The sequence below is a fragment of the Pristis pectinata genome, chromosome 7, assembly GCF_009764475.1.
Source record: "Pristis pectinata isolate sPriPec2 chromosome 7, sPriPec2.1.pri, whole genome shotgun sequence".
Classification (NCBI taxonomy): domain Eukaryota; kingdom Metazoa; phylum Chordata; class Chondrichthyes; order Rhinopristiformes; family Pristidae; genus Pristis; species Pristis pectinata.
Window position 1 is genome coordinate 3,909,496 of NC_067411.1, and position 27,870 is coordinate 3,937,365.

The 27,870-nt window shown below is 49.7% G+C and overlaps 1 protein-coding gene across 1 annotated transcript in view; it reads left to right on the plus strand.

The window, feature by feature from the left end:
- The window catches only part of phf24 (PHD finger protein 24), a 46,403-nt gene that overhangs the window by 15,602 nt on the left and 2,931 nt on the right, over positions 1 to 27,870 (plus strand). Inside the window, exons 3-6 of the mRNA XM_052019532.1 lie at positions 12,543 to 12,728; positions 18,442 to 18,520; positions 20,106 to 20,308; positions 21,304 to 21,470. Coding sequence (XP_051875492.1) covers positions 12,543 to 12,728; positions 18,442 to 18,520; positions 20,106 to 20,308; positions 21,304 to 21,470 — 635 coding nt within the window. The remainder of the gene's footprint in view (positions 1 to 12,542; positions 12,729 to 18,441; positions 18,521 to 20,105; positions 20,309 to 21,303; positions 21,471 to 27,870) is intronic.

A 27,870-nucleotide genomic window follows, 5' to 3' on the forward strand; every position in this document is an offset into this window, starting at 1 on the left:
GCCACATGGAATTTTCAACCTTGCTTCATAGCCAAGGAAGGAATTTCAGTAAAGTCATGATGTCGACGTCAGTTGAGCAGCAGCCAATCTTACCCACAACAAGCGCCCACAAACGGCAGTGTGATCACAGCCAGATTTCATTAATTTACTGGGAACTCCCCTACTTCTGATGATCCCGTTAGGGTCTCTCGCATCCTCCACAGAGGGTGGGTAATCCTACCTGTAATTATGACATCGCTGCCCTCCCCAAGCACCGCACCAGGACACCCACCCAGGGCAGGTGCTCCCATTCCTGGAGGGCATTGATGCTTCTGCCTCAGCAGCAAGAATGTTGCATACTGAGCTGTGTCTGGCAATAACCATAGTGGAGATTGTGTAAACGCGTCGCATTTTAAGAGAACCCTGCAGTTCTGAGAGCATCGGCTCCCTGGCACATTCTCCACTGTTGCAATGTCCTACAGCACAGAACATGGACCCTACTGCCACTCCATCTGTACCAGCCAGCCATACCAGTCCCACAGAGTTACACAGCACAGAAACAGGCCCTTTGGCCCAACTTGTCCATGCTGACTGAGACACCTATCCCAGCGAGTCCCTGTTGCTGCCATTTGGCCCATATCTCTCCCAAACTTTGCTATCTGTGTCCCTGGCTGAATCTCTCTTAAACGTTATAATTGTGCCCAGCTCGTTCCGTACACGCACCACCCTCAGTGTGAAAGTCTTGCCCCTCAGGACCCCTTTAAATCTTTCCTCTCTCATCTTAAACCCATGCCCTCTAGTTTTATCTCCCTGAGGAAAAGACTGCGCGCATTCACCCTATTTCCCCCATGATTCTATATAAGATAAGATAAGATTTCTTTATTAGTCACATGTACATCGAAACACACAGTGAAATGCATCTTTTGCGTAGAGTGTTCTGGGGGGCAGCCCTCAAGTGTCGCCACACTTCCGGCGCCAACATAGCATGCCCACAACTTCCTAACCCGTACGTCTTTGGAATGTGGGAGGAAACCGGAGCACCCGGAGGAAACCCACGCAGACACGGGGAGAACGTACAAACTCCTTACAGACAGTGGCAGAATTGAACCCGGGTCGCTGGCGCTGTAATAGCGTTACACTAGCTGTTACACTACCGTGCCTGCCTATACATCTCTACAAGGGCAGCCTCCTACACTCCAGGGGAAGAAAGTCTCAGCCTCTCCTCACAACTCAAGCCCTCCAGCCCTAGCAACATCCTTGTGAATCTGTTCTGCACCCTTTCCAGCTGAATGATATCCTTCCTATAGCTGGGCAACCAGAACTGTGCACAGTACTCCAAATGCAGTCTCACCAGTGACTTGTACAGCTGCAACATCCCAACTCCTGTGTTCAGTGTCCTGACCAACGAAGGCCAGCATGCCCGATGCCTTCTTCACCACCCTATCTACCTGTGTTGCCACTTCCAGGGAACTGTGTACAGCCGCTACCCCACAGCTCCAGTGATCCAGGTTCGATCCCGAGCTCCGGCGCTGTCTGTGTGGAGTTTGCACCTTCTCCCTGTGACCGCGTGGGTTTCCCCCAGGTGCTCCGGTTTCCTCCCACATCCCAAAGGTGTGAGGGTCAGTGGGTTAATTGTCCACTGTAAACTGTGTGGGTTAATGGTAGAATCTGTGAGGGTGTTCACGGGAATGTGGGGAGATAAAGTGGGACTAATGCAGGATTAGTGTAAATAGGTGTTGCTGTTCAGCACAGACTCAAGTGGGCTGAAGGACCTGTTTCTGCGCTGTATGACTCTACGACTGCTGGCAGATTTCTCCTCCTAATGCATTTTTTCAGATTGAAAGCATCATTTAGCACCGGCGGTTAATCCCTTCCCCGTAATGTGTCCAGGATGTGAAAGGAATCTGGTGTCCTAATTAGCAAACAACTGAATCTATTGCAACAGTGATGAGTGAAGTAATTCATATGTTTGGAAGTATTACATCGAGCTGATGTGGTGAAGTAATCCTGCCGCTCCACAAACCGTTGATGATCACTCGGCAGTGCTCTTGGTGCGGTGTGAAAGGAGAGGCACTGCATCTGAAAGGATGCAGAAGACAGCTGCCTGTGTTGGCTCTTCATGTATTCTTTCACGGAATGAAGGTGCCTCTCGCTAGGCCAGTGCCTATCGCTTATTCCTGACTGTTCCTGAACTTGGTGCTTGCGAGACTGGGTGGATTTTGTTCACGGTCACAGTCATTGAAACTGCATGCCCATGCCAACCAGTGGGCACCCATCTGCACTCATTTCATCTCCCAGCACTTGGCCTTCTGTGCCTGGGTGGGTCAAGTGCCCGTCTAGACACTTCTCAAACAATATCAGTGACTCTGCCTCCACCGCTCCCTCAGGCAGTGTGTTCCAGGTACTCCCCACTCTCTGGGTGAGGAAGGTTCCCCTCAGATCCCCTCTAAATCTCCTCCCCCTCACCCTGAATCTGTGTCCTCTAGTTTTATCTACCTCTGGTGATGGGGAGAAGTTTCCTGCAGTCTACCCTCTCTATACCCCTCATCATTTTATATATCTCACTCTTTCTTTTTCAATCTTTTTATTAATTTTCAAATTAATACACATTAATACATATAACATCGGTAATTATACACGTAATACAAAGAGATCGGGAGGGCAATCATGACATATATCGTCATAAAGAATAAAAAAAGATATATTCTAAGCCCTACGGTTTCTTAGTAAACGAATATGTTACAAGAAAAATGAAAATGAGAAAGAAAAAGATTTATTATATTTAAAAAAAACCCAAATTGAAAAAAATAAGTAGTAAAACGAAACAAACTAGAAATAAATTTCAGAAGAAAAAAAACTGGACTGACATTTCTCGATGAACAAAGAGCATCATTATGTCATCATCTCCGCTCCTCTGAGTTCAAAGATTATTGAAAAGGGATCTATATCATATGAAAATATTATATACCTCACTCATGCCTCCTCTTAACCCCCTCCGCTCCAGGGAGAACAGACCCAGCCTCTCCAGTCTCTCCTCGCAACTGAACTGCTCCATCCCAGGCAACACCCCGGTGAATCTTCTCTGCATCCTCTCCAGCGCACTCACACCCTCCCTGCAGTGTGGTGACCAGAAATGCACGCAGTACTCCAGCTGAGGTCTGACCAAGGTTTTATAGAAATGGAGCACAACCTCCCTGTTCTTGTGTTCAATGCCCTGACTAGTGAAAACCTATGTCCCCAGTACCTTCCTAACCACGTTATCTCCAACATTGCCTGGATTAGAGGGCATGAGTATAAGGAGAGGTTGGACAAACTTGGGTTTTCTCCCTGGAGCATCGGAGGCTGAGGGGAAACCTGGTAGAGGTTTTTAAAATTATGAGAGGCATGGATCAGGTCAACAATCCCTAGGGTAGAAATGTCAAACACCAGAAGATGTGCTTTTAAGGTTAGAGGGGGGAGGTATAAAGGCAATGTGAGGGGCAAGTGTTTCACGCAGAGAGTGGTGGGTGCCTGGAATGGGTTACCAGGGGTAGTAGTGGAAGCAGGCAGTCTGGTGGAGTTTAAGAGTCTTTTAGGTAGACACATGCATTGAAAGGAATGGAGGGATATGGATGATACACAGGGGGAGGACATTTAGTATGTTAGCATCAAGTTCAACACAACATTGTGGGCTGAATGGCCTGTCCAGTGCTGTACTGTTCTTTGTTCTATGTACTCCAATCCTCAATGCTCCCTAGGACCCTATGGTATATGTTCAAGCCTCATTAGTGCTCCCAGAGGGCTTCACCTTGGAGCTCTCCCACACGGTGGTGGGGCCCTCCTTCACCTGGTGTCTGTCCCTGTGGCTGGAAGGTGACCACTGGCACTGGGCAACGGCTGGTTGCACTCTGTTGGACGGTGAGCCAGGCCAATAGGGCTTGTTTAGGAGGAGCTGTGTCGGGCTTTGATTTACATCTGCAACTCCATGGACAGGACAATTATAATTTGAAATGCCTCAATTAGCAGCCTTTGCATGTTGTATTTATGAGTGAAGTTCAAAACTGAAGATTAATTTTTGATAATTATGCAGCAGTGAGAAAATTATCCAGTACTCCAACCCACTCAACAAAGTGATATTATTACTTTCAGTGTGAGAGAGATTTCAGTGCATTAGATCAGGGTCTCTCTCACCCATTTCATTCTCACACACTCCTAGGGCAGGGACAGCACGGGTCAGACACAGGGTGAAGCTCCCTCTACACCGTCCCATCACACACTCCCGGGGTCAGACACAGGGTGAAGCTCCCTCTACACCGTCCCATCACACACTCCCGGGGTCAGACACAGAGTGAAGCTCCCTCTACACCGTCCCATCACACACTCCCGGGGTCAGACACAGAGTGAAGCTCCCTCCACACCGTCCCATCACACACTCCCGGGGTCAGGCACAGAGTGAAGCTCCCTCCACACCGTCCCATCACACACTCCCAGGGTCAGACACAGAATGAAGCTCCCTCCACACCGTCCCATCACACACTCCCAGGGTTAGACACAGAGTGAAGCTCCCTCCACACCATCCCATCACACGCTCCCGGGGTTAGACACAGAGTGAAGCTCCCTCCACACCGTCCCATCACACACTCCTGGGATTAGACACAGAGGGGGGGCATAGGTTTAGGGTGAGAGGGGAAAGATTTAAAAGGGACCTGAGGGACAACTTTTTCACGCAGAGGGTGGTGAGTGTATGGAACGAGCTGCCAGAGGAAGTGGGTGAGGCAGGTACAACAGTATCATTTAAGAAGCAGTTGGATAGGTAAATGGAGGGGCAGGGCTTGGAGGGATATGGGCCGAATGCAGGAAATTGGGACTAGCTGGGTGGCCACCATGGTCAGCACGGACTGGTTGGGCCGAAGGGCCTGTATCTGTGCTGTATTGCCCTATGAGTCTATGACTTGAATTCACTGCCCAAAGTGAATCTCTATCCCAAAGAACACATATAATCTGACCATTACCCTGCCTAATGAGACTGCCATATCCCGTGTTACAACAGTGATAGATCTTTCGAATGGATAGATTTACCATTTCTGCCTTCCCTCCATCCAAGCTGACCCATATTCATGAAAAGCAAAACCTAGGTTATAATTTAAAGGGTGCATGTATGGGGTGACTTTCAGGGGTGATCCAACACTAGCCAAATACCCCACGTAGTAACCACAGGGTAAATTTGTGTGCTGTGTTGTAAATAGCTTGAAATGGATGGGAACGGAAGTGTGGTGGATCTTAACCACTGATGTCCGCTTCACCTCCAGCAGCTGAGCCGGAAATCTCCGCACGTTTTTGGGGACAGTCTTGAGAAGAGGAAGGGAGAGATCTGGAGAAAATAAAAACTTTAGGATTTGCGCCAACTAAGGGGTCCCCATTTCCACATTTCTACCACGTTTAATGTTAAAAACTCACAAAACCAGGCTTACATTCTTTAAAATAGAGACACAGGAGATGGCAGATGTTGGAAGCTGGAGCAACAAACAACCTGCTGGAGGAACTCAACAGGTCACTGTAGAACCCAGAACAGTCCAGCACAGGAACAGGCCCTTCGGCCCGCCACGTTGTGCCGACCTAATTAAAGTAGTAATTAAATGCCTAACTAGAATAGTCCCTTCCACCGAAACAAAGTCCACATCCCTCCATTCTCTGCACAGTCATGTACCCATCCAAGAGAAGCTCCTCTATCATATCTGCCTCCACCACCACCCCTGGCAGCACATTCCAGGCACCCACCGCTCTCTGTGTAAAAAAACCTGCCCTGCACATCTCCTTTGAACTTGCCCCCTCTCGCCTTAAATGCATGCCCTCTGGTATTAGACATTTCCACCCTGGGAGAAAGATAGCGGCTGTCGTCTCTGTGGATGGACAGTCAATGTTTTGGGTTGAGGGTCTCGACCCCAAACATCGACTGCCCATTTCCTTCCACAGATGCTGCCTGACCCGCTGAGTTCCTCCAGTGGTTTGCTTTTTGCTTGCATTCTTTTACATGGATTTCTTTTCATTAACAAACTCATTGGTCTGTGTTTAAAATAGCCAACAGCACTATTACAGTATTGTGACAGCGTACAGCTGAAAGACACAGACAACATCTGTGATGTGAAATCATTGTAGCAGTATTGATTCAAATCACATTTTCTTTACTTCTATATCGAAAATGTAAACAGCAAGAGTGATATCGCTCAGCAGCTGGTTAACTGTAAAGTTCTGTGAACTTTTTGCTGGATTCGATTTTAAATTTTAAAAAGTTATTAGGAAAAATATCATGAGATACGTGCATTTTTTTTGAGATTTTTCCTGCAATAGATAGTTTTTGTTACACCTTCACACTGACAAAGAAATGGTTGGATATAGGGTAAAGCTCCCACTACACTGTTCTGTCATACATTTTCTTCTCAGTCAGTCCCTTGACTTCCATTGTGGTTTTGTTTGCTTTAGGGTAACAGATGAGGCTCATGTGGGAACCACAGACGGGCCGAGACGTGCCTGACAGGGTGGGTGGTTGGACCGTTCGTGAGGTGCTCCTCTCCTTCCACTGTTTATTCAGGGCTTGTGTGTGCTCTTGATGCACGTCCTTGAGGTTCTCAACACCATACCAATACTTCTTCTACACTGAGTGTCCATGGGCCAGCGATTCCCGGCGATTGTTTGGGATGCTGCATTTGTGTGTCTGTTACACCTTCTGCGGGCAGGGGTGACACATGTTAGACACAGAGTGAAGAGGAATTTTAGTTTACGAAAATTACCAATCCAAGATTTGAAACTATTCATGGAACACAGAACAGAACAGCACTAGACAGGCCATTCGGCCCACAATGTTGTGCTGACCTTGATGCCAATTGATACTAAGTGTCCTCCTCCTGTGTACCATCCACATCCCTCCACTCCCTTCATATTCGTGTCTATCTAAAAGCCTCTTAAACTCCACCAAACTGCCTGCTTCCACTGCTACCCCTGGTAACCCATTCCAGGCACCCACCACTCTCTGCGTAAAAAAAACTTACCCCTCACGTTGCCTTTGAACTTCCCCCCTCTAACCTTAAAAGCATGTCCTCTGGTGTTGGACATTCCTACCCTGGGGAAAAGTCTCTGACTGTCTACCCTATCTCTGCCTCTCATAATTTTATAAACCTCTATCAGGCCTCCCTTCAGCCTCCGACGCTCCAGGGAGAACAACCCAAGTTTGTCCAACCTTTCCTTGTAGCTCATTGTTCCATATTTCCTTATGACAGGGGCCATTCAATCCATCGAGTGTATGCTGGCTCACAGAACAATCCCATCCTCTATGAATTTTCCTTGTACCCCATTCTCCCCACATTTCCACCGCCCCCCAGATCCTGTCCCTCACCCACACACACGGCATAGTTTGCAGCAGCTAATTAACCCACCAACCTGCACGTCTTTGGGATGTGGGAGCAAACCTGGGGGAAGAACATGCAAACACGTGGTCAGGGGAAGAACATGCAAACTCCACACAGATAGTGCCGGAGGTCGGGATCGAACCGGGGTCTCTGACACTGTGAGACAGCGGCTCTACCCACTGCGCCATTGTGCCAGCCTAGAGTCAGCATGCACAGTTTCTTCAATGAGAAAAATGAGCAATCCACACTTCTGTCACTGCCGGTGAAGCTCTCTGGAGGAATGATAATAGGTGACTGTCCAGATGAAGGGTCTCGTCCCAAAACGTTGACTTTCTGATTTTCTCCACAGATGCTGCCTGACCCATAGAGTTTCTCCAGCTTTTTGAGTGTTGCTTCAGACTCCAGCTCCAGCTGGCTAATTGGAGACGCAATTGGCTTCATGGTCAGAAGCAGAGGGTGATAGTGAAAGGTTGTTTCTTGGACTGGAGGCCCGTGGCTAGTGGTGTGCCTTGAGTTGGTGCTGGGCCCATTGTTGTTTGTCATCTATATCAATGATTTAGATAAAAATGTGCAAGGCACGGTTAATGTTTGCAGATGACACTAAATTAGGTGGTATACTGGACAGTGAAGAGGGTTATCAAAAATTACAGGAGGATCTTGATCAGCTGGGTAAGTGGGCCGAGGAATGACAAATGGACTTTATTTCAGGTACGTGTGAGGTGTTGCAGTTTGGGTAGACATATGAGGGTAGGACTTTCACAGTTAACGGTGGGGCTCTGGGGAGTGTTGTAGAACAGAGGGACCTCGGAGTTCAGGTACATGGTTCCTTGAAAGTGGCGTCGCAGGTAGACAGGGTGGTGAAGAAGGTGTTTGGCACACTGGCCTTCATCAGTCAGGGCATTGAGTATAAAAGTTGGGAGGTCATGGTGCAGTTGTACAGGACGCTGGTGAGGCCGCACTTGGAGTATTGTGTTCAGTTTTGGTTGCCCTGCTATAGGAAAGATGTTAGTAAACTGGAAAGAGTGCAGGAAAGATTTACAAGGATGTTGCCAGGACTTGAGGGACTGAGTTATAGGGAGAGGTTGGACAGGCTAGGACTTTATTCCTTAGAGTGTAGGAGACTAAGAGGTGATCTGATAGAGGTGTATAAAATCATGAGGGGCATAGATAGGGTGAATACACACAGTCTTTTTGCCAGGGTTGGGGAATCAGGAACTAGAGGGCACAGGTTTAAGGTGAGAGGGGAGAGATTTAATAGGAACGAGGGGCAACTTTTTACACAGAGGGTGGTGAGTATATGGAACGAGCTGCCAGAGGAAGTGGTTGAGGCAGGGACAATAACAACATTTAAAAGACAGTTAGACAGGTACATGGATTAGAAAGGTTTAGAAGGTTATGGTCCAAATGCAGGCAAATGGGATTGGCTTGGATATGGTATCTTGGCTGGCATGGACCAGTTGGGCTGAAGGGCCTGTTTAGTGCTGTATAACTCTATGGCTCAATCTCTTGTGTCTACAAAGTGATAACAGCCCAGGTGGACGCTGTGGGACTGCTCCTGCTGAGCAGTTAGTGGAGGATTTAATGTGCTTTGTTACTGAAGCTTCCCCTTCGGTTGCAGGGTCGGAGGCTACTGTTGCGGACACACCCTCCCTGTGTGAGCTGCAGGGTGACGCGGGGGCGGCTGTCTGTGGGAAGAGATGACCCGCGGTGCTGGTGTCTGTTAAATGATTTCTCAGTGTGCTAATTAACCGAAGCCCCACACAGCTCCCTGTTTACAGATGCATGAGTAACGATCCTCTAATTACCTGCGGAAGTGGGAAACATCGATCTCGCTGCCTAGTGTTTCTTCTCAGCATCCCTCCCCCACCCAAACCTCAGGTTCGCTCACTCCCCTACACGTGCTGTTCCATCAGAAGAGAATCTTGCAGTTTGGCTAACAGTCGGCTGTCGCTCACAGCTGTGGGAAGAGGAGTGAGTAAATGAAAGGGTTGCAGGGGTTAGCCGCGGAGAAGAAGATTTCGGCTTTTCAGTGAGAGGCAGTCCCAGTGGGGAGATCGGGAGAAGCCATGAGAACATGGAACTCATTAGCAAAGGTTCGAAAAATTGCCAAACTAATGCAAATAGAGATGGGAGGGAGAGAGGGATTAATGATACAATGACAGGATGACATTGGAGGTTATTGGAGTTGGTTTATTATTGTCACCGAGATACAGTGAAAAGCTTTTGTGTGCGTGCCATCCAGACAGATCATTCCACACATAAGCACATCAAGGTAGTTAAAAGGAAAACAGAATGCAGAATGTAGTGTTACAGTTACAGAGAAAGTGCAGTGCAGGCAGACAAAGTGCAAAGGCCACAACGAAGTAGATTGGGAGATCAAGAATTCATCTTTTAGCGTATGAGAGATCCGTTCAAGAGTCTGATAACAGAGGGATAGAAGCTGTCCTTGAGCCTGGTGGTACGTGCTTTCAGGCTTTTGTATCTTCTGCCCGATGGAAGGGGGGAGAAGAGAGAATGCCCGTGATTGGGTGTGGTCTTTGATTATGTTGGCTGCTTTCCTGAGGCAGCGGGGAGTGTAGACGGAGTCCACGGAGGGAAGGCTGGTTTCCGTGACGTGCTGCACTGTGTTCACAACTCTCTGCAGTTTCTTGCTACCAAGCCGTGATGCATCCAGATCGGATGCTATCTATGGTGCATCAAGTGGGAGTGTAAACCAGCATGGATGAGATGGGCAGAATGGCCTGGCTCTGTCATGTGTTTGAAACAAGGGGGGGGTGATTGTGGAAGGGTGCTTCATTGGCAGTCAAGAACTGTCCAGTCAGTTTACAGAGGTCAAACCACCATATACCTGAGAAACAGAGAAACACTCAGGAGTTCAGGCAGCATTTGAGGAGAGAGAAACAGTTGGTGTCTTGGGTCCAAAACCCTTCATCAGAACCGGCTTGTTCTAGTACAAACTGGAAAGGCTGGTTATCTGAAATTGTTGAATACGCCTGAGGGCTGTTCCAGACCCAGTCAGAGGATGAAACACAAAGGAGAAACTGTTGGAAACACTCAACAGGTCAGGCAGTGTCTGTAGAGTCATGGGAGTCATAGGTTGGTACAGCATGAAAAGAGGCCATTCAGCCCACGGGTCTGTGCTGAACATCAACCACCTATCACTAATCCTACCCTACCCCATTTCACTCTCCCCAAGCTCATCTCATTTGCCCATGTTTGGCCCATGTCCCTCTAAACCTTTTCTATCCGTGGACCTGTCCAAGTGTCTTTTAAATGTTGTTAATGTACCTGCCTCAACCACTTCCTCTGGCAGCTCGTTCCATATCTGGACCACCCTCTGGGTGAAGAAGTTGCCCCTCAGGTTCCTATTAAATCATGCCCTCTAGTTCTTGATTCCCCAACCCTGGGAATAAGACTGAGTGCATTCAACACGCCTGTGGGATTTATCAACGTGACCCTCGAAGCCGGTAAAACCAGCATCAGAAAAAAAATTGTTTGATTCTTTCATTCAATTTAAAATGTGTCAGATTAGTGATCAAACCAGAAGGCTGGTTGTAGACACAGGAGATGGCAGATGCTGGGATCTGGAGCAACACACAATCTGCTGGAGCAACTCAGCGGGTCGAGCAGCGTCTGTGGGGGGAGAGGAATTGTCAAAATCCTGCATCAGGACTTCCTCCTTTGACAATTTCTTTCCTCCCACAGATTGTTTGTTGCTGCAGAAGGCTGGATGTGTTGACCCTGGGGTTGTATCACTTGAGCAGGGTGTTTCTGCACTTTTCCCCGTTAGTTCTCCAGAGCCTGTCTGCACCTTGGACTGCGGAGTTGGAGGAGGGAGAGGCACTGTGTCAGGAACAGCACAGGGTCTGCGCCCTCCACGTCGCTTTCAATGTGCTAAACAGAGAGTCAGACAGGCAGCTTCAGGATGTAGAGTGGCCCAGGAATAATTCCCTGGCATACAGGAGGAAGGTGGAGGCCTCCAGCCCTTCTGGAGCCTGTTACACAGGACCAGATAAGAGCATTCAGCCCCTCGAGGTGCAGAGGGTTAAATATTTCTGGAAACAAAATACTCATGTCAGTAATGGTGACCATGAAATGACTAGACTGATGCAAGACCCATCTGGTTCACTGATATCATAGCACAGATACAGCATAGATTTATACAGGCCCTTTGGCCCAACTGGTCCATGCCAACCAAGATGCCCCATCCAATCTAATCCCATTGGCCAGCGTTTGGCCCATAACCTCCTATACCTTTCTAATCCATGTACCTGTCAAAATGTCTTTTAAAAGTTATTATTGTACCTGCCTCAACCACTTCCTCTGGCAGCTCGTTCCGCATAGATACCACACTTTGTGTAAAAAAAAGTTGTCCCTCAGATTCCTACTAAATCTCTCCCCTCTCACCTTAAACCTGTGCCCTCTAGTTCTTAATTCCCCAACTCTGGGAAAAAGACTGAGTGCATTCACCCTATCTATGCCTCTCATGATTTTATACACCTCTGTAAGATCAGCCTTCAGTGTCCTACACTCCAAGAAATAAAGTCCTAGCCTGTCCAACCTCTCCCTATAATTCAGTCCCTCAAGTCCTGGCCACATCCTTGTAAATCCTTTCTGCACTCTTTCCAGTTTAGTAACATCTTTCCTCTAGCAGGGCGACCAAAGCTGAACACAGTACTCCAAGTGTGGCCTCACCAGGTGTCCTTCAGTGGACGAAGTCAGCTGTCTCTACCCCGGTCTGGTCATGTGACTGCAGACCCACCAATGACGCATAACTGCCTCCTTAGTTTAGGGGCAATTAGGGATAGGCAGTAAATGCTGGCACTTCCAGTGACATCCATGTCTCACAAGCAAAGCACTTTCTTTAAATTTTGCCTTTCCCTTGAAAATATCACCTCCCAGCCTGTCACAGTTCCCACTTTCCCCTCCTCCCTCTGCCTATCAGCCCTCCTCACCTGGATCCACCCATCACCTGCCAGCTCCTGCCCCCCCCTCCCTCCGCCTCTTTATACTATCTCCCCTCTTATCTCTCAGTCCAAGTGAAGGATCTCGACCCAAAGCGTCGACAATTCCTTCCCCCCCGGCAGATGCTGCTCGACCTGCTGAGTTCCTCCAGCAGAGTGTTTGTTGCCCCCGGTTTTTCCTCTGAGTGAGACCCTCGCTCTCCCTGTCGCTTTGCAGGTGACCAATGACGAGATGTGCGACATCTGTGAGGTGTGGACGGCCAACGAACTCTACCCCTGCCGGATCTGTACCCGGGTCTTCCATGATGGCTGCCTGCGTCGCATGGCCCAGCTCAGTCCCAGCAGCATCCAGGAGCTGAAGGAGACGGCACACACTGCTGTGGGCTGGAGCTGCCAGTACTGTGTAAGTACCTGCCACAGAGAGGTTCAAGTTCATTGTCACGGGCACATATAAATGCCATGAAAGTTAGCCTTTTGCAGCAGCAGCACTGTACATTACAAGACGAGGACAAACAGAAGTTAACATAAACTTAAATTAACATCAAATTGTACATTAATTACATGACAAAATAGACACAAGGTTGGTATTGGTTTATTATTGTCACTTGTACCGAGGTACGGTGAAAAACTTGTCTTGCATAATGATCGTAGAGGTCAATCCATTACACAGTGCAGTTACATTGAGTTAGTACAAAGTGCATTGATGTAGTACAGGTAAAAACAATAACAGTACAGAGTAAAGTGTCACAGCTATAGAGAAAGTGCAGTGCAATAGGGTGCAAGGTCACAACAAGGTAGATTGTGAGGTCAGAGTCCATTTCATTGTATAAGGGAACCGTTCAATAGTCTTATCACAGTGGGGTAGAAGCTGTCCTTAAGTCTGGTGGATGTGCCCTCAGGCTCCTGTATCTTCTACCCAATGGAAGCGGAGAGAATGGAGGATGACCCGGGTGGGTGGGGTCTTTGATTATGCTGGCTGCTTCACCAAGACAGTGACAGTCCTAGGAGGGGAGGCTGGTGCCCGTGATGCACTGGGCTGTGTCCACAACTCTCTGCAGTTTCTTGCAGTCCGGGGCAGAGCAGCTAGAAACATTCAAACAGTACAGCCCAGGAACAGGCCCTTCAGCCTGCCTTGTTGTGCTGAACTAATTAAACTAATGATACCTAACTAAACTAATCTCTTCTGCCTGCACATAAAATAAGATTTCTTTATTAGTCACATGTACATCGAAACACACAGTGAAATGCATCTTTTTGTGTAATGTGTTCTGGGGGCAGCCCGCAAATGTCACCACACTTCCGGCGCCAACATAGCACGCCCACAACTTCCTAACCTGTACGTCTTTGGGATGTGGGAGGAAACCGGAGCACCCGGGGGAAGCCCACGTGGTCACAGGGAGAACGTGCAAACTCCACACAGACAGCGCCAGAGGTCGGGATCGAACCCGGGTCCCTGGAGCTGTGAGGCAGTGGCTCTACCCGCTGAGCCACTGTGCTGCCCCTGTAGCCCAGCCCCCCACTGGTCCAACCTCTTGTTTCCTGATCCCTCTTTGGCCCCCTGCACCAAACCCTACTTCCCATGGCCTCCGAGCCTCAGCTCTCCACCAGCCACCACCTGGGGCTCCACAGTTCACTTGTCCTGCTTCTAGTGACCTTCCTGCATGGGCCCGGCGCTCTGGAATTCCCTCCCCGACCCTCTACCCTCCCTCCGGATGATCCCGAGAACCTCAACCCTCCTTGTCGTCTCTTTTGCTCCCCCCTCGCCAGTCCAGGCAGCAGAGCCGACCTCCTGACCTCCATGGTTGGGAGGCCATCTCTGCTGTCTGCTCCACAGTCCCAGACTTCACCGCCCTTCCTATTGGACCACAGGAGCATGCAGACTACCCCCTTCAGCTGCTGTTGCAGGCTCTCCTAAGGGTGTCCCAAGTTCGAATCCGGGAGGGGTAGTCCATGAGAAGGTGGGGGGAATAAAATGAGATTGGGGTAGGATTAGTGTAAATGGGTGGTTAGGCTGGGAGCGAAGGAGGCTGAGGGGTGACCTGATAGAGGTTTATAAAATCATGAGAGGCATAGATAAGGTGGATGGTTACAGTCTTTTCCCCAGGGTAGGGGAGTCCAAAACTAGTGAGAACAGTTTTAAGGTGAGAGGGGTAAGATTTAAAGGGGACCTGAGGGGCAACTTTTTCACACAGAGGATGGTGGGTATATGGAACGAGCTGCCAGAGGAAGTGGTAGAGATGGGTACAATTACAATACTTAAAAGACATTTGGACAGGAACATGGGTAGGAAAGGTTTAGTCTGTCGAAGTCGAGTTTATTGTCAGATGCACAAGTCCATGTGTGCACAGGTGCAATGAAAAACTTACTTGCAGCAGCATCACAGGCACAGAGCATCAGATAAGCAGCATTCCCAAGAAAATCATAAATTAAATACAGTTTTTACAAGAAAGAACAGAATTACAAGAACAGAATTAGAACAAAAAAAAGTACATCTTAGTGGAAAGTGATCAAAGAATGGCCACAGTCTTTTTCTCAGGATAGGGGAGTCCAAAACTAGAGAGAACAGTTTTAGGGTGAGAGGGGAAAGATTTAAAGGGCACCTGAGGAGCAAGTTTTTTCACACAGAGAGATTAAAGCAGGACAGGGTTTAGAAGGATATGGGGCAAATGCAGGCAAATGGGACGAGTTTAGATGGGTATCTTGGTCGGCATGGACCAGTTGGGCCGAAGGGCCTGTTTCTGTGCTGTATAACTCTATGAATCTACAAGACTATGAGTCTATGGCCCCATGACTGCCCAGATGCATCCTCCATGTCCAATGCAGTCCCTCTATCCGCACACACAGGCCTTCCCTTCCACTTGCAGAAAGGCATGGCCTTCACTGGACACATCATTATAGCAGGCAGCTAATATGGCAGTTGTTTTATTGGCCTTTATTGCCAAATGATTTAACTACAAGAGTGCAGATGGCATTCTGAAATTGTATAGCGCCCTGGTGAGATCGCAACATCTGTGTCCCTACCTACGGACAGATAGAGGGTCACCGGATTGATCCCAGGGGTGGTAAGTTTGTCCTGTGAGGAGAGATTAAACGGACTGGGGACTGGACTCTCGAGAGTTCAGAAGAATGAGAGGTGGTCTCATAGAAATGGCCTGAATTAAAAGGAGAGGGAAAGGAGCTGGAGGAGAAGTACCAGAAGTAATAGAGATGTTTAAGAGGCTCTTAGATGCATGAATGTGCAGGAAACAGAGGCATATGGATCATGTGCAGGTACAAGAGATTTAGTTTTATTTGGCATTGTGTTCGGCACAGATATGGTGGGCCGAAAGGCCTGTTCCTGTGCTATACTGTTCTGTGTTCTACGATGCATGCCTTCATCACATGTAACCTCGACACACCCATGCCTGGGTCACCATGGTAACTTATCTGGAAATGTCCAGCCCTGGTTTTCCAGTGACAGGGAATAACCTGGGAATGGGTGTTACCAGCAACACTCTGGGACACATCGATTTTCAATTGCATAACACTGGAAAATATGCAGAATGCATCTGAAATCCTGTGCGTGCATTAGTATGCACACAGCACCTTAATCCATCCACTTTGGTTGTCTAACAGTCTGCTGTTTAAAGATTAATTATGTTCAGTAACAAACAGAAACAAAACAGTCCAAGTAAGGCCCTTGACTGAACATTCCCAAAGATGTCCCCAGCCCAGGGGACGTTGCTCCCTGGAGATTGGTGGAATGGGATGGGGCAGCACAGATGCTGGGGCGATGTGTCCCCTGACAGGGTTGTCCAGAACCAGGGGTCTCAGTCTCCGCATAAGGGGTCAGAGAGGAGAAGAAAGTGCTTCGCTCAGAGTATGGTGAATCTTTGGCGTTCTTTACCCAGGAGGGGAAAGGTTTAAAAGAGACCTGAGGGGCAACTTTCACGCAGAGGGTGGTGAGGATATGGAACGAGCTGCCAGAGGAAGTGGGTGAGGCAGGTACAACAGTATCATTTAAGAAGCACTTGGATAGGTACATGGAGGGGTGGGGCTTGGAGGGATATGGGCCGAACGGAGGAAATTGGGACTAGCTGGGTGGGCACCGTGGTCGGCATGGACTGGTTGGGCCAAAGGGCCTGTGTCTGTGCTGTATTGCTGTATGACACTGAGGGCCATGGTGGTTCAGTCACTGAGTACATACAAGACAGACTGATGCTTATGCAGTAAATGACAGGACGCTTAGGGGCATTGATGTACAGAGGGATCTGGGGGTGCATGTCCATAGCTCCCTGAAAGTGGCAACACTAGTAGATAAGGTGGTAGAGAAATAATAATAATCCAATTCAATTCAAGAAGGCTGACGGCACGCTTGCCTTCATCGGTTTGGGTGTTGAGTATAAAAGCCAGGAAGTCACGATGCAGCTGTATAAAACTTTGGCCGGGCTGCACTTGGAGCACTGTGTGCGGTTCTGGTTGCCCCCATTACAGGAAGGATGTGGAGGCTTTGGAAAGGATGCGGAGGCTTTGGAAAGGATGCAGAAGAGGTTCACCAGGATGCTGCCTGGATTGCAGGATATTATCTAGAAGAAGAGTTTGGACAAACTTTGACTGCTTTCTCTGGAGCGACAGAGGCTGAGGGGTCACTTGATAGTTTATATGAAGCACGGATAGGGTAGACAGTGTTTTTCCTGGAGTGGAAATGTCAAATACTAGAGGGCATAATTTTAAAGTGAGAGGGGGTAAAGTTTAAAGGAGATGTGAGGGGCAAGTTTTTTTTTACACGGAGGGCGGCGGGTGCCTGGAACGGGCTGCTGGGGGTAGTGGTGGAGGCAGATACGATAGTGGTGTGTAAGAGGCTGTTAGACACGTGGACGTGCAGGGAACGGAGGGAGACGGATCGTGTGCAAGTAGAAGAGATTTAGTTTTATTTGGCATCATGGTCGGCACAGACATGGTGGGCCGAAGGGCCTGTTCCCGTGCTGGACTGTTCGGTGTTCCACGTTCTGTTTGGATGTTAAGTGAACCAAGCGGTGAGGTTAGTGCAGGAAAAGGGTGCTGAGGTAAAAGATCGGCCATGATCTCATTGCATGGTGAAGCAGGCACGACGGGCCGAGTGGCCTCCTCTGCTTTTGTTTCTTGTACCCTCCCCAACAGCCCCGTGGCAGCACCTTCACCAGAAGGTGGCTCACCTCCCCCTCCCAGGGGCAATTGAGACGAATATCTCACCCCTACCCCATTTCTCTCTCCCCTCGACTCCCAGACCTTCTCTCTCTGCGCTCCCTCTCTCTCTGGTGTGGTCCTTGCTCTGTCCCTCAGGATACCGGAGCCTTCTATTGACTGAGGAAGTGATGTTCGCCTTGCATGGTGTTCCACTGACACTGGAACATCCCTGTGGGAATGCTGTCCAGTCAGAGATGGTGATAAAGGATCCCAGGCACATCCTTGGATGGGGTCAGGGGAGTTCCCGTTGTCCTGAGCAAGTTCGACCCCTCGATCAATGCTGCCAGGGGGAGATCCTGTAGTCAGGTACCCACCAGATTCTAAGGCTGGTACATGAGGTGTGGTTCCATCAGGAGTGCGTTCAAGGAGCCACGTGGCCTCTTACCAATGTACCTTCGTATCTCCTCTGTCTGTCTGCACACTCGGCTCCTCGTGGTGTCTGTGTCCCTGGCACAGAGCAGCAAGGCTGACGTCCTCAATGCCAGCCATGTCTTAACTCTATTGTTCTCTCCCCCTCTCTCTCCCCTCACTCTTCATCAATCTCCCTTACACTCTCTCACTCCCTCTTTGTCCCTCCCTCTCTCTCCCTGTCCCTCCCTCTCTCTCTCCTTCTCCCTCATTCCCTTCCTCCTCTCCCTCTCCCTCTCGCTCCCCCACTCCCTCTCTCTCCCTCTCCCTCCCTCCGCTACTCCCTACCCCACTCCCTCTCCCTCCCTCCCTCTCCCACTCTCCAACTCTCTCCCTCCCTCCCTCTCCAACTCTCCCTCTCCCCCACTCTCTCCCTCCCTCCCACTCCCCCACTCTCTCCCTCCCTCCCTCTCCCACTCTCTCCCTCCCTCCCTCCCTCTCCCACTCTCTCCCTCCCTCTGACCCCACTCTCTCTCACTCTCTCTCTCTCCTACCTCTGTCAGGATAACGTGAACCTTCTGTTGACTGAGGAAGAGATGTTCAGCCTGAAGGAAATCTTCCGACAGTGCAGAATCATCCCAGGTCAGTCCGTGTCCTCTGATGGTCCTGAGCCCACATCCCTGAGGGTTGGTCGCATTCTCCGCCAGTGAGGCTGAACTGAAATAATTTGGGAACCTCAAAGTCAAAGTCAAGTTTATTGTCATCTGCACAAGTCCATGTGTGCACAGGTGCAATGAAAAACTTACCTGCAGCAGCATCACAGGCACAGAGCATCAGATAAGCAGCAGTCACAAGAAAAACATAAATTATACACAATTTTTTTTTCAAGAGACAATTAGAACAAAAAAAAGTCCGTTTTAGTGCAAAGTGATCAACGTGGTCACAGTGTTGCTAAACTGCAGTGATCAGGGTTGTGCCGGTTGGTTCAAGAACCAAATGGTTGAAGGGAAGTTGCTGTTCCTGAACCTGGTGGTGTGGGACTTCTGTACCTCCTGCCCGATGGGAGCTACGAGAAGATGGCATGGCCCGGATGGCGGGGATCTTTGATGATGGATGTTGCCTTCTTGAGGCAGCACCTCCTGTAGACACTCCCGATGGTGGGGAGGGATGTGCCTGTGATGTATTGGGCTGAGTCCACTGCTCTCTGCAGCTTCTTATGTTCCTACGCATTTGAATTGCCGTCCCAGACCATGATGCAACCAGTCAGGACACTTACAACAATACATGCCGGTAACCGAATCAGATGTGTGTTAACTGAGTGACACCTTGAACCTAACAGCACCATGGGAGCACCTTCACCAGAACAACTCACCCCCACCTTCACAGGGGTAATTGGGGATGGGCAATAACTGCTGACCTTGTCAACTACACTTGGATCGCGAAAATGAATAAAAAGGACATACTGGTCCGTCTGCACTGCTGCTGGTGTTTCTGCCTGCACCCCCTCCTCTCCTCTGCCCCCACCACACCACCCCCTGTTCACCAGTTTATCCTCGTTCCCCCCTTACGTGCTCTGGAATTCAGCAGCACCTCCTGTGGGCGAGAGTTCCGCACTTCCCGCTCTCCAGGGCTGGTCCTGAATCCCCGTTGGGAATTATCAGGGAATCCTTGTAATCCGTGACTGCCCCCCACACCACCCACAGCTGTGGCCCCCTCCTACACAAAGGGATCCTGTCTCCCTGTGTGGGGACGTGACTGAGGACCTGCCTCGTCCTGTAGGGGGCAGATACCCCCTGAGGATCTGCCTCTCCATGGGGACAGAAGCCTCCTGATTTAGCCCAGCGTGGGGTCCTGCTGGTGTCTGAGGGAACCTCCCTCCTTCCCTCGTGCCCGAGGCGATCCCCCTCCCTCGCATGTGCCTGAGGGACCTCCCTCCCTCGCTGGTGCCCGAGGGGACCTCCCTCCCTCCTTTGTGCCCGAGGGACCACCCTCCCTCACTCGTGCCTGAAGCGACCTCCCTCCTTCCCTCGTGCCCGAGGCGATCCCCCTCCCTCGCATGTGCCTGAGGGACCTCCCTCCCTCGCTGGTGCCCGAGGGGACCTCCCTCCCTCCTTTGTGCCCGAGGGACCACCCTCCCTCACTCGTGCCTGAAGTGACCTCCCTCCTTCCCTCGTGCCCGAGGCGATCCCCCTCCCTCACTCATCCCTGAACGTTGCTGCCTTTCCAGAGTCGTGTCTGACCTCCGATGACTTCCTCCACTACAAGCACTCTATGCACAAGCAGCTGTTCGACGAGCAGATGGACGAGGAGAAGGAGGAACTGGCTCTGTCTCAGTTCTCCGGCCTGGATGATGACAGGAAGGGGGAGGTGGAGTGGGCGGACTTCTTGTACCACGAGTCCCTGCTGGTTCTGCAGAGGTTCCGCTCACAGGTAGGTGAGCTGGCGTGAGGCTCCGGGATCCCCTCTCCTCCGCACCCCACGGCAAGAACGACCCCTCTGGATCTCCTCCGGAGAGAAAGAGAGGTGGTGGGGAGGGGTGGGGGCCCCTTCTGTACCCCTGCGCGGTTTGGAGGGAGGAGGCAGTGTGGAGCGGGAGGACTGGAGGAGGAGGGGGGAGAGTGAGTTGACGGGGTGTGAGATGTGGGTGTGGGGAGAGTGGAGGAGAGGATCAGTGTGGAGTGGAGAGGGAGGGGTGGGGAGGAGATGCGTGGAGGGAGGAGGGGAGGGGCTGTGGGTGTGGAAACGAGGAAGGGGTCATTGTTCACAAACCCATTCCCAAACCTGCCCTATCTCAGAACCACAGAACAGTACAGCACAATACAGGCCCTTCGGCCCACCATGTTGTGCCGACCTTTAAACCTCGCCTAAGACTATCTAACCCCTTCCTCCCACATATCCCTCTATTTTAAATTCCTCCATATGCTTATCTAACAATCTCTTGAACTTGACCAGTGTACCTGCCTCCACCACCACCCCAGGCAGCGCATTCCATGCACTAAGCCCACTCTGAGTTAAAAAACCTCCCTCTGATATCTCCCTTGAACTTCCCACCCATTACTTTAAAGCCATGCCCTCTTGTATTGAGCATTGGTGCCCTGGGAAAGAGGCGCTGGCTGTCCACTATCTATTCCTCTTAATATTTTGTACACCTCTATCATGTCTCCTCTCATTCTCCTCCTCTCCAATGAGAACAGCCCTAGCTCCCTTAGTCTCTCCTCATAATCCATACTCTCTAAACCAGGCGGCATCCTGGTAAATCTCCTCTGCACCCTTTCCAACGCCTCCACATCCTTCCTATAATCCTATCTCGCCCCAGTATTGACCCCTGCCCCCGACCTAGAACCTTGGGGTTGCTCAGACTGACCTTGACTCCGAGATTGCCTCCAGCGTGTCGCTGCCAATTATCTCTTGTCGCACCTCCCCAGAATTCGCTGCTGCGGCTCCTGACCCCCAAGGAGCGCGAGAAGGCCCGAAGTGTCTTCCTGAGCCTGGACCAGAAGCAGGATGGACTGATCACCGCCGGGGAGTGTCACAGGGCCCAACACTCTTGGTTCCACAAGAACTCCAAGGACTCGCAGTCCTGCAGCGTCAGGTGAGAACTGCCATGTCCAGGATTTGCGTGATGACCCTCGTGTGGAGGCGATGGGGAGTGTTGAAGCCTGCGCTTAGATCGCCTTGCTCTTAACCCCCCCCTCACTGACGACTGGTCCTTCTCCTGTCAAATGAGTCCCCCCATTTCACCTCTTCTCCTCTCCTTCAAGACGCTGCTTAGACCTTATCTCACAACAATCCAAGCTATCCAGGTACCCTCTTGCCGAACTGGGTGCAAGGTTTTGTTTGAAGACTCAGTGGTGCAGACGCTAGAACCTCTGCCTCACAGCTCCATCAGCCCAGGTTCGATCCCGACCCCCAGCACTTTCTGTGTGGGGTTTGCAAGTTCTCCCTGTGACCACCACAACCCCCCCCTCCCCACCGTGGGTTTCCCCAGGGTGTTCTAGTTTCCTCCCACATCCCAGAGACATGTGAGTTGGTGGGTTAATTGCCTCCTGTGAGTTGCCCCTTGTGTGTGGGTGAGGGGGAGATTCTGGGGGGAGTTGATGGAGAGAATAAATTGGGATTGGTGTACAATGAGTGTAAAAGATTGGTTGATAGTCAGAGCAGACCCGATGGGCTGAAGGGCCTGTTTTTGTGCTATGACTCTATGGATCTCTGACCCAATGACTCTCTGACCCATTGACAATGGTTCTATGACTATATCTCTGACTCAATGATTATGACTCCATGTCTCTGTGCCTCCATGACTATGACTCTCTGAAACACGTACAGAGTCTCCTGGACATGTCGATGTCGATGGTGCTTTTCCACTGTCTCAGCATCAGCCCGAGATTCTGGTAGGGGGAGGAAATGTTAGACCGAAGGAGAGTTTGGCCAGAAATTATTGGTGAATTAAACAGACACAAAAACTTGCAACCAAGTCCTGGAGCGACACCCCCGAAGAAGGCAGTCAGACCAGTGAAAGAATTATCCAGTATCTCTCCCCCCTGCTCTGCCCCACAGACTGCCAAACTCTACAGGAGGTTTGTGACTGCATGGGAGAGGGTGCAGAGGAGGGTCACCGGGGTGTTGCCTGGGATGGAGCAGTTCAGTTATGAGGAGAGACGGGAGAGGCTGGGTCTGTTCTCCCGGGAGCGGAGGAGGCTGAGGGGGGACCTGGTGGAGGTTTATAACATTATGTGGGGCATAGATAGGGTGAGTAGTGAGAAACCCATCCCCTTAGCAGAGATGTCTAAAACTAGAAGGCTTAAGGTTAAGGTTTAAGGAGGCTTTGGAGAGGGTGCAGAAGAGGTTCACCAGGATGCTGCCTGGATTAGAGGGCATGAGCTGTAAGGAGAGGTTGGACAGACTTAAATTGTTTTCTCTGGAGCAGCCGAGGCTGAGGGGAGACCTGAAAGAGGTTTATAAGATTATAAGAGGCTTAGATAGAGTAGACAGCATCTTTTCCCCAGGGTTGAAATGTCTAATACTAGAGGGCATGCATTTGAGGTGAGAGGGGGAAAGTTCAAGTGAGATGAGCGGGGCAGGTTTTTTTACACAGAGAGTGGTGGGTGCCTGGAATGTGCTGCCAGGGGTTGGGGTGGAGGCAGATACGATAGAGGGGTTTAAAAGGCTCTTAGACAGGCACATGGATGTGCAGAGAATGGAGACATAAGGCAGAAGGGACTAGTTTAATTACCAGCTTAATTAGTTCGGCACAGACATGGTGGGCCGAAGGGCCTGTTCCTGTGCTGTACTGTTCTGTGTTCTATGTTAAGAATAGACGGTTCAAAGGGGATCCGAGGAAGAATTTTTTCAATCAGATGGTGGTTGGAATCTGGAATGTGTTGTCTAAGGGGGTGTGGAGGCAGAGACTCTCTCATAAACATCCAGAGAAACACATGAATTACCAAGGGAGAGGAGTCTACGGACTGAGTGCTGGTAAATGGGATTAGTGTCGATGAGTACTCGGTCGGCAGGGACATGGCCTGGTTCCATGCGTAAAGGCCTGTAACTGGGATGGACCCAGCATCTGTACACAGCCTGTGCACTGTGTATGTCAGCTGAGAACTTCCACTAATTAGAAAAGTGAAGCAGCAGCATGAAACCTCAGTGGGATACTGACACTTTGCTTCTGTGACTGTTTACCTGACCCCCTAATGTCCCTATTTACATAATAACTGAGTGTCTACAATATCACGTAATTGAACATCAGGCTTCCCCCGGCTTCATCAACGACTTTGAACAACCTGCCAACATTTTCACAGCCTGTTTACTGGCTGTGCACACTGATAGCATTTAAAGGCACTGTCCCTGTTCTGGCAAAAGATTAAAAACAGCCATAGAAACATAGAAAACCTACAGCACAATACAGGCCCTTCGGCCCACAAAGCTGTGCTGAACATGTCCCTACCCTAGAAATTACTAGGCTTACCCATAGCCCTCTATTTTACTCAGCTCCATGTACCTATCCAACAGTCTCTTGAAAGACCCTATTGTATCCGCCTCCACCACCGTTGCCGGCAGCCCATTCCACACACTCACCACTCTCTGAGTAAAAAACTTACCCCTGACATCTCCTCTGTACCTACTTCCCAGCACCTTAAACCTGCGTCCTCTTGTGGCCACCATTTCAGCCCTGGAAAAAAGCCTCTGACTGTCCACACGATCAATGCCTCTCATCACCTTATACACCTCTATCAGGTCCCCCCTCATCCTCTGTCGCTCCAAGGAGAAAAGGCCAAGTTCCCTCAACCTGTTTTCATAAGGCATGCTCCCCAATCCAGGCAGCATCCTTGTAAATCTCCTCTGCACCCTCTCTATGGCTTCCACATCCTTCCTGTAGTGAGGTGACCAGAAGTGAGCACAGTACTCCAAGTGGGGTCTGACCAGGGTCCTGCATAGCTGCAATATCACCTCTCGGCTCCTAAATTCAATTCCACTGTTGATGAAGGACAATACACCATATGCCTTCTTAACCACAGAGTCAACCTGTGCAGCATGTGACTGGAGGGAGGTAAAATCAATCAGACTGACAAGCTGAGAGGATGGTGTTGCGCTGGTTCAGTGGGGAAATTGGTAAATTGGTTTGTTATTGTCACACATACTGAGGTACAGTGAAAAACTCTGTTTTGCATGCTGTCCATACAGATCATTTCATCACATCAGTACATTGAGGTAGTACAAGGGAAAACGATAACAGAATGCAGAATAAAGTGTTACAGCTACAGAGAAAGTGCAGTGCAGGCAGACAATAAGGTTCAATGTCATAATGAGATAGATAGTGAGGTCAAGAGTCCATCTTATCATACTAGAGGACCATTCAATAGTCTTATAACAGTGGGATAGAAACTGTCCTTGAGCCTGGTGGTACGTGCTTTCAGGCTTTTGTATCTTCTGCCCGATGGGAGGGGGGAGAAGAGAGAATGTCCGGGGTAGGTGGGGTCTTTGATTATGCTGACTGCTTTACCGAGGCAGTGAGAAGCGTAGACAAGAGTCCATGGAGGGGAGGGAAACCTTCCGAGGTGCTAACCTTCCTACCTCAGTTGCAAATTCAAGTCCCGCTACAGATGGGATTAATATCATTGGACATCTTGGTCAGCACCAGCATTGTGGGCCGAAGGGCCTTTTCTATGTTCTGTGTACTGCAGAACACAAAAGCTCACCTGATTTGCATTCATTGCTGCCTGTGACATCCCAGTTCTCTCCCTGCGCTCTTCTTGAATGTCAAAGCCCTCTGCACATCCCAACCAGAAACCTCTGACAATGCAGTTGTTCAGGATGTTTTTTCACACTGGAAGGATCGGGAGGTTCTCAGGGGCTCTGTCCCACTTCAGGAGGTCGTCCTGAACTGAGTGTACGTGGTCAACCCTGGTCCTACCCTTCAATGAAGTTCTCAGATAGTGCTGCACAGATGGGAATGAACAGCTGGATGTGATTTTTAACAAGGGGCCCATCTGTGGTCATAGAATCACAGAGACATACAGCATGGAAACAGGCCCTTCGGCCCAACTGGTCCATGCTGACCAAGATGTCCATCTAAGGTAGTCCCATTTGCCCGCATTTGGCCTATTTCCCTCAAAATCTTTCCTATCCATGTACCTGTCCAAATGTCCTTTAAATATCATAATTGTACCTGCCTCTACCACCACTTCCTCTGGGAGCTTGTTCTGTATACCCACCACCCTCTGTGTGACAAAGTTGCCCCTCAGGTCCCTTTTAAATCTTTCCCCTTTCACCTAAACCTAGGTAGCGGAGTTTGAGACTCTCCTACCCCGGAAAAAAGATTGAGACCATCCACCTTATCTATGCCCCTCATGATTCTATAAACCTCTATCAGGTCACCCCTCAGCCTCCTACACTCCAGAGAAAACAGTCTCAGTCTATCCAGCCTCTCCCTATAACTCAATCCCTCGTCCTGGTAACGTCCTCGTGAATCTCTTTTGAACCCTCTCCTGTTTAATGGACATCCTTCCTGTAGCAGGGTGACCAGACTGCATGCAGTACTCCAAAAGTGGCTTTACCAACGTCTTGTCAATGTCAATGGAAGATGACACTATTTTGAAAAAGAGCATTGGAGATGTCTCTCTCAGGTCCTAGCCATTTATTCCATAATCCCACAATGGGCACAGCGGGTAAAGCCGCTGCCTCACAGCTCCAGAGACCCGGGTTCGATCCTGACCTCCGGCGCTGCCTGTGTGGAGTTTGCACATTCTCCCTGTGACCGCGTGGGTTTCTCCCAGGTGCGGGATGGGAAGTTAGTCGGCCAATGTAAATTACCCCTCGTGTGTGGGTGAGGGGTAGAATCTGGAATGTGGAGAGAAGAGCTCACAGCAAAAACTAATAGGGGAGTAGACTAGCATAGACTTGATGGGCCGACATGGCTACCTTCTATGACAGAGACGGAGGAACTGAGGAAAACAATCCAAGTTTATCCACCCTTTCCAAACAGCTAACGCCCTCTAATCCAGGCAGCATCCTACCTATACTAATCCCACTGGCCAGTGGGAGAGTTGAGATGCAGTACAGTAGCAAATGGTATGGAGTCATAGTAATACAGCACAGAAGCAGGCTCTTCAGCCCAACTGCGCCATGCTGACCAAGATGCCCATCTAATCTAGTCCCATTTGCCTGTGTTTGGTCCATATCTGCCTGTTCCTCCCATTTATTTATTCCTATATTTGGATGTGAATGCGCAAAGTGTTATCAGCAAGTTTACAGATGACACAAAATTAGGAGGAGTTGTTGATAGTGAACAATGTTGCTGTAGATTACAACAGGACATTGAATAGGATGCAGAGCTGGGCTGAGAAGTGGCAGATGGAGTTCAACCCGGATAAGTGTGAAGTGATACACTTTGGGAGATCGAATTCGAAGGCAGAATACAAGGTTGATGGCAGGACTCTTAGCAGTGTCGAGTAACATAGATCCCACAAGGTTGCCGCGCAGGTCGATAGGGTTGTTAAGAAGGCATACGGAGTGTTAGCCTTCATTAGTCGGGGTATTGAGTTCAAGAGCCACGAGGTAATGTTGCAGCTCTATAAAACTGGTTCGACAACATTTGGAGTATTGTGTTCATTTCTGGTCGCCTCATTATAGGAAGGATGTGTAAGCTTTAGAGAGGGTGCAGAGGAGATCTACCAGGATGCTGCCTTGATCGGAGAGCACGTCTCATGAGGATAGGTTGAGTGAGCTAGGGCTTTTCTCTTTGGAGCGGAGGAGGATGAGAGGTGACCTGATAGAGGTGTACAAGATGATAAGAGGCATAGATCGAGTGGACAGAAAGAGACTTTTTCCCAGGGCGAAAATGGCTAACATGATGGAGCGTAATTTTAAGGTGATGGTGATTGGATGAAGGTATAAGGGGGATGTCAGAGATAAGTTTTTTACACAGAGAGTGGTGGGTGTGTGGAACGCACTGCCGGCAGAGGTTGTGGGGGCAGATACATTAGGGACATTTAAGAGACTCTTAGACAGCCACATGAATAATAGAGAAATGGAGGGCTATGTGGGAGGGAAGGGTTAGATTGATCTTAGAGCAGGATAAAATGGCGGCACAACATCGTGGGCCGAAGGGCCTGTACTGTGCTGTAATATTCTATGTTCTAATGTTATTGTAGATTACAGGGGGATGTTGATCATTTAGGGAAGTGGGCCGAGGAGTGGCAAATGTTTTTAATACAGATAAATGTGAGGTGATGCATTTTGGAAAGTCAAACCAGCGTAGGACTTGTACTGTGAATGGTAGGGCACTGGGGAGTGTAACAGAACAGCGGGACCTAGGAGTACAAGTGCATAGTTCGTAGAAAGCGGCGTCACAGGTAGACAGGTTGGTGAAAAAGGTGTTTAGCACGCTGGCCGTCATCAATTAGGGCATTGAGTACAGGAGTTGGGACATTATGTTGCAGTTGTATAGGTCATTGGTGAGGCCGCACTTGGAGCACTGCGGACAGTTTTGT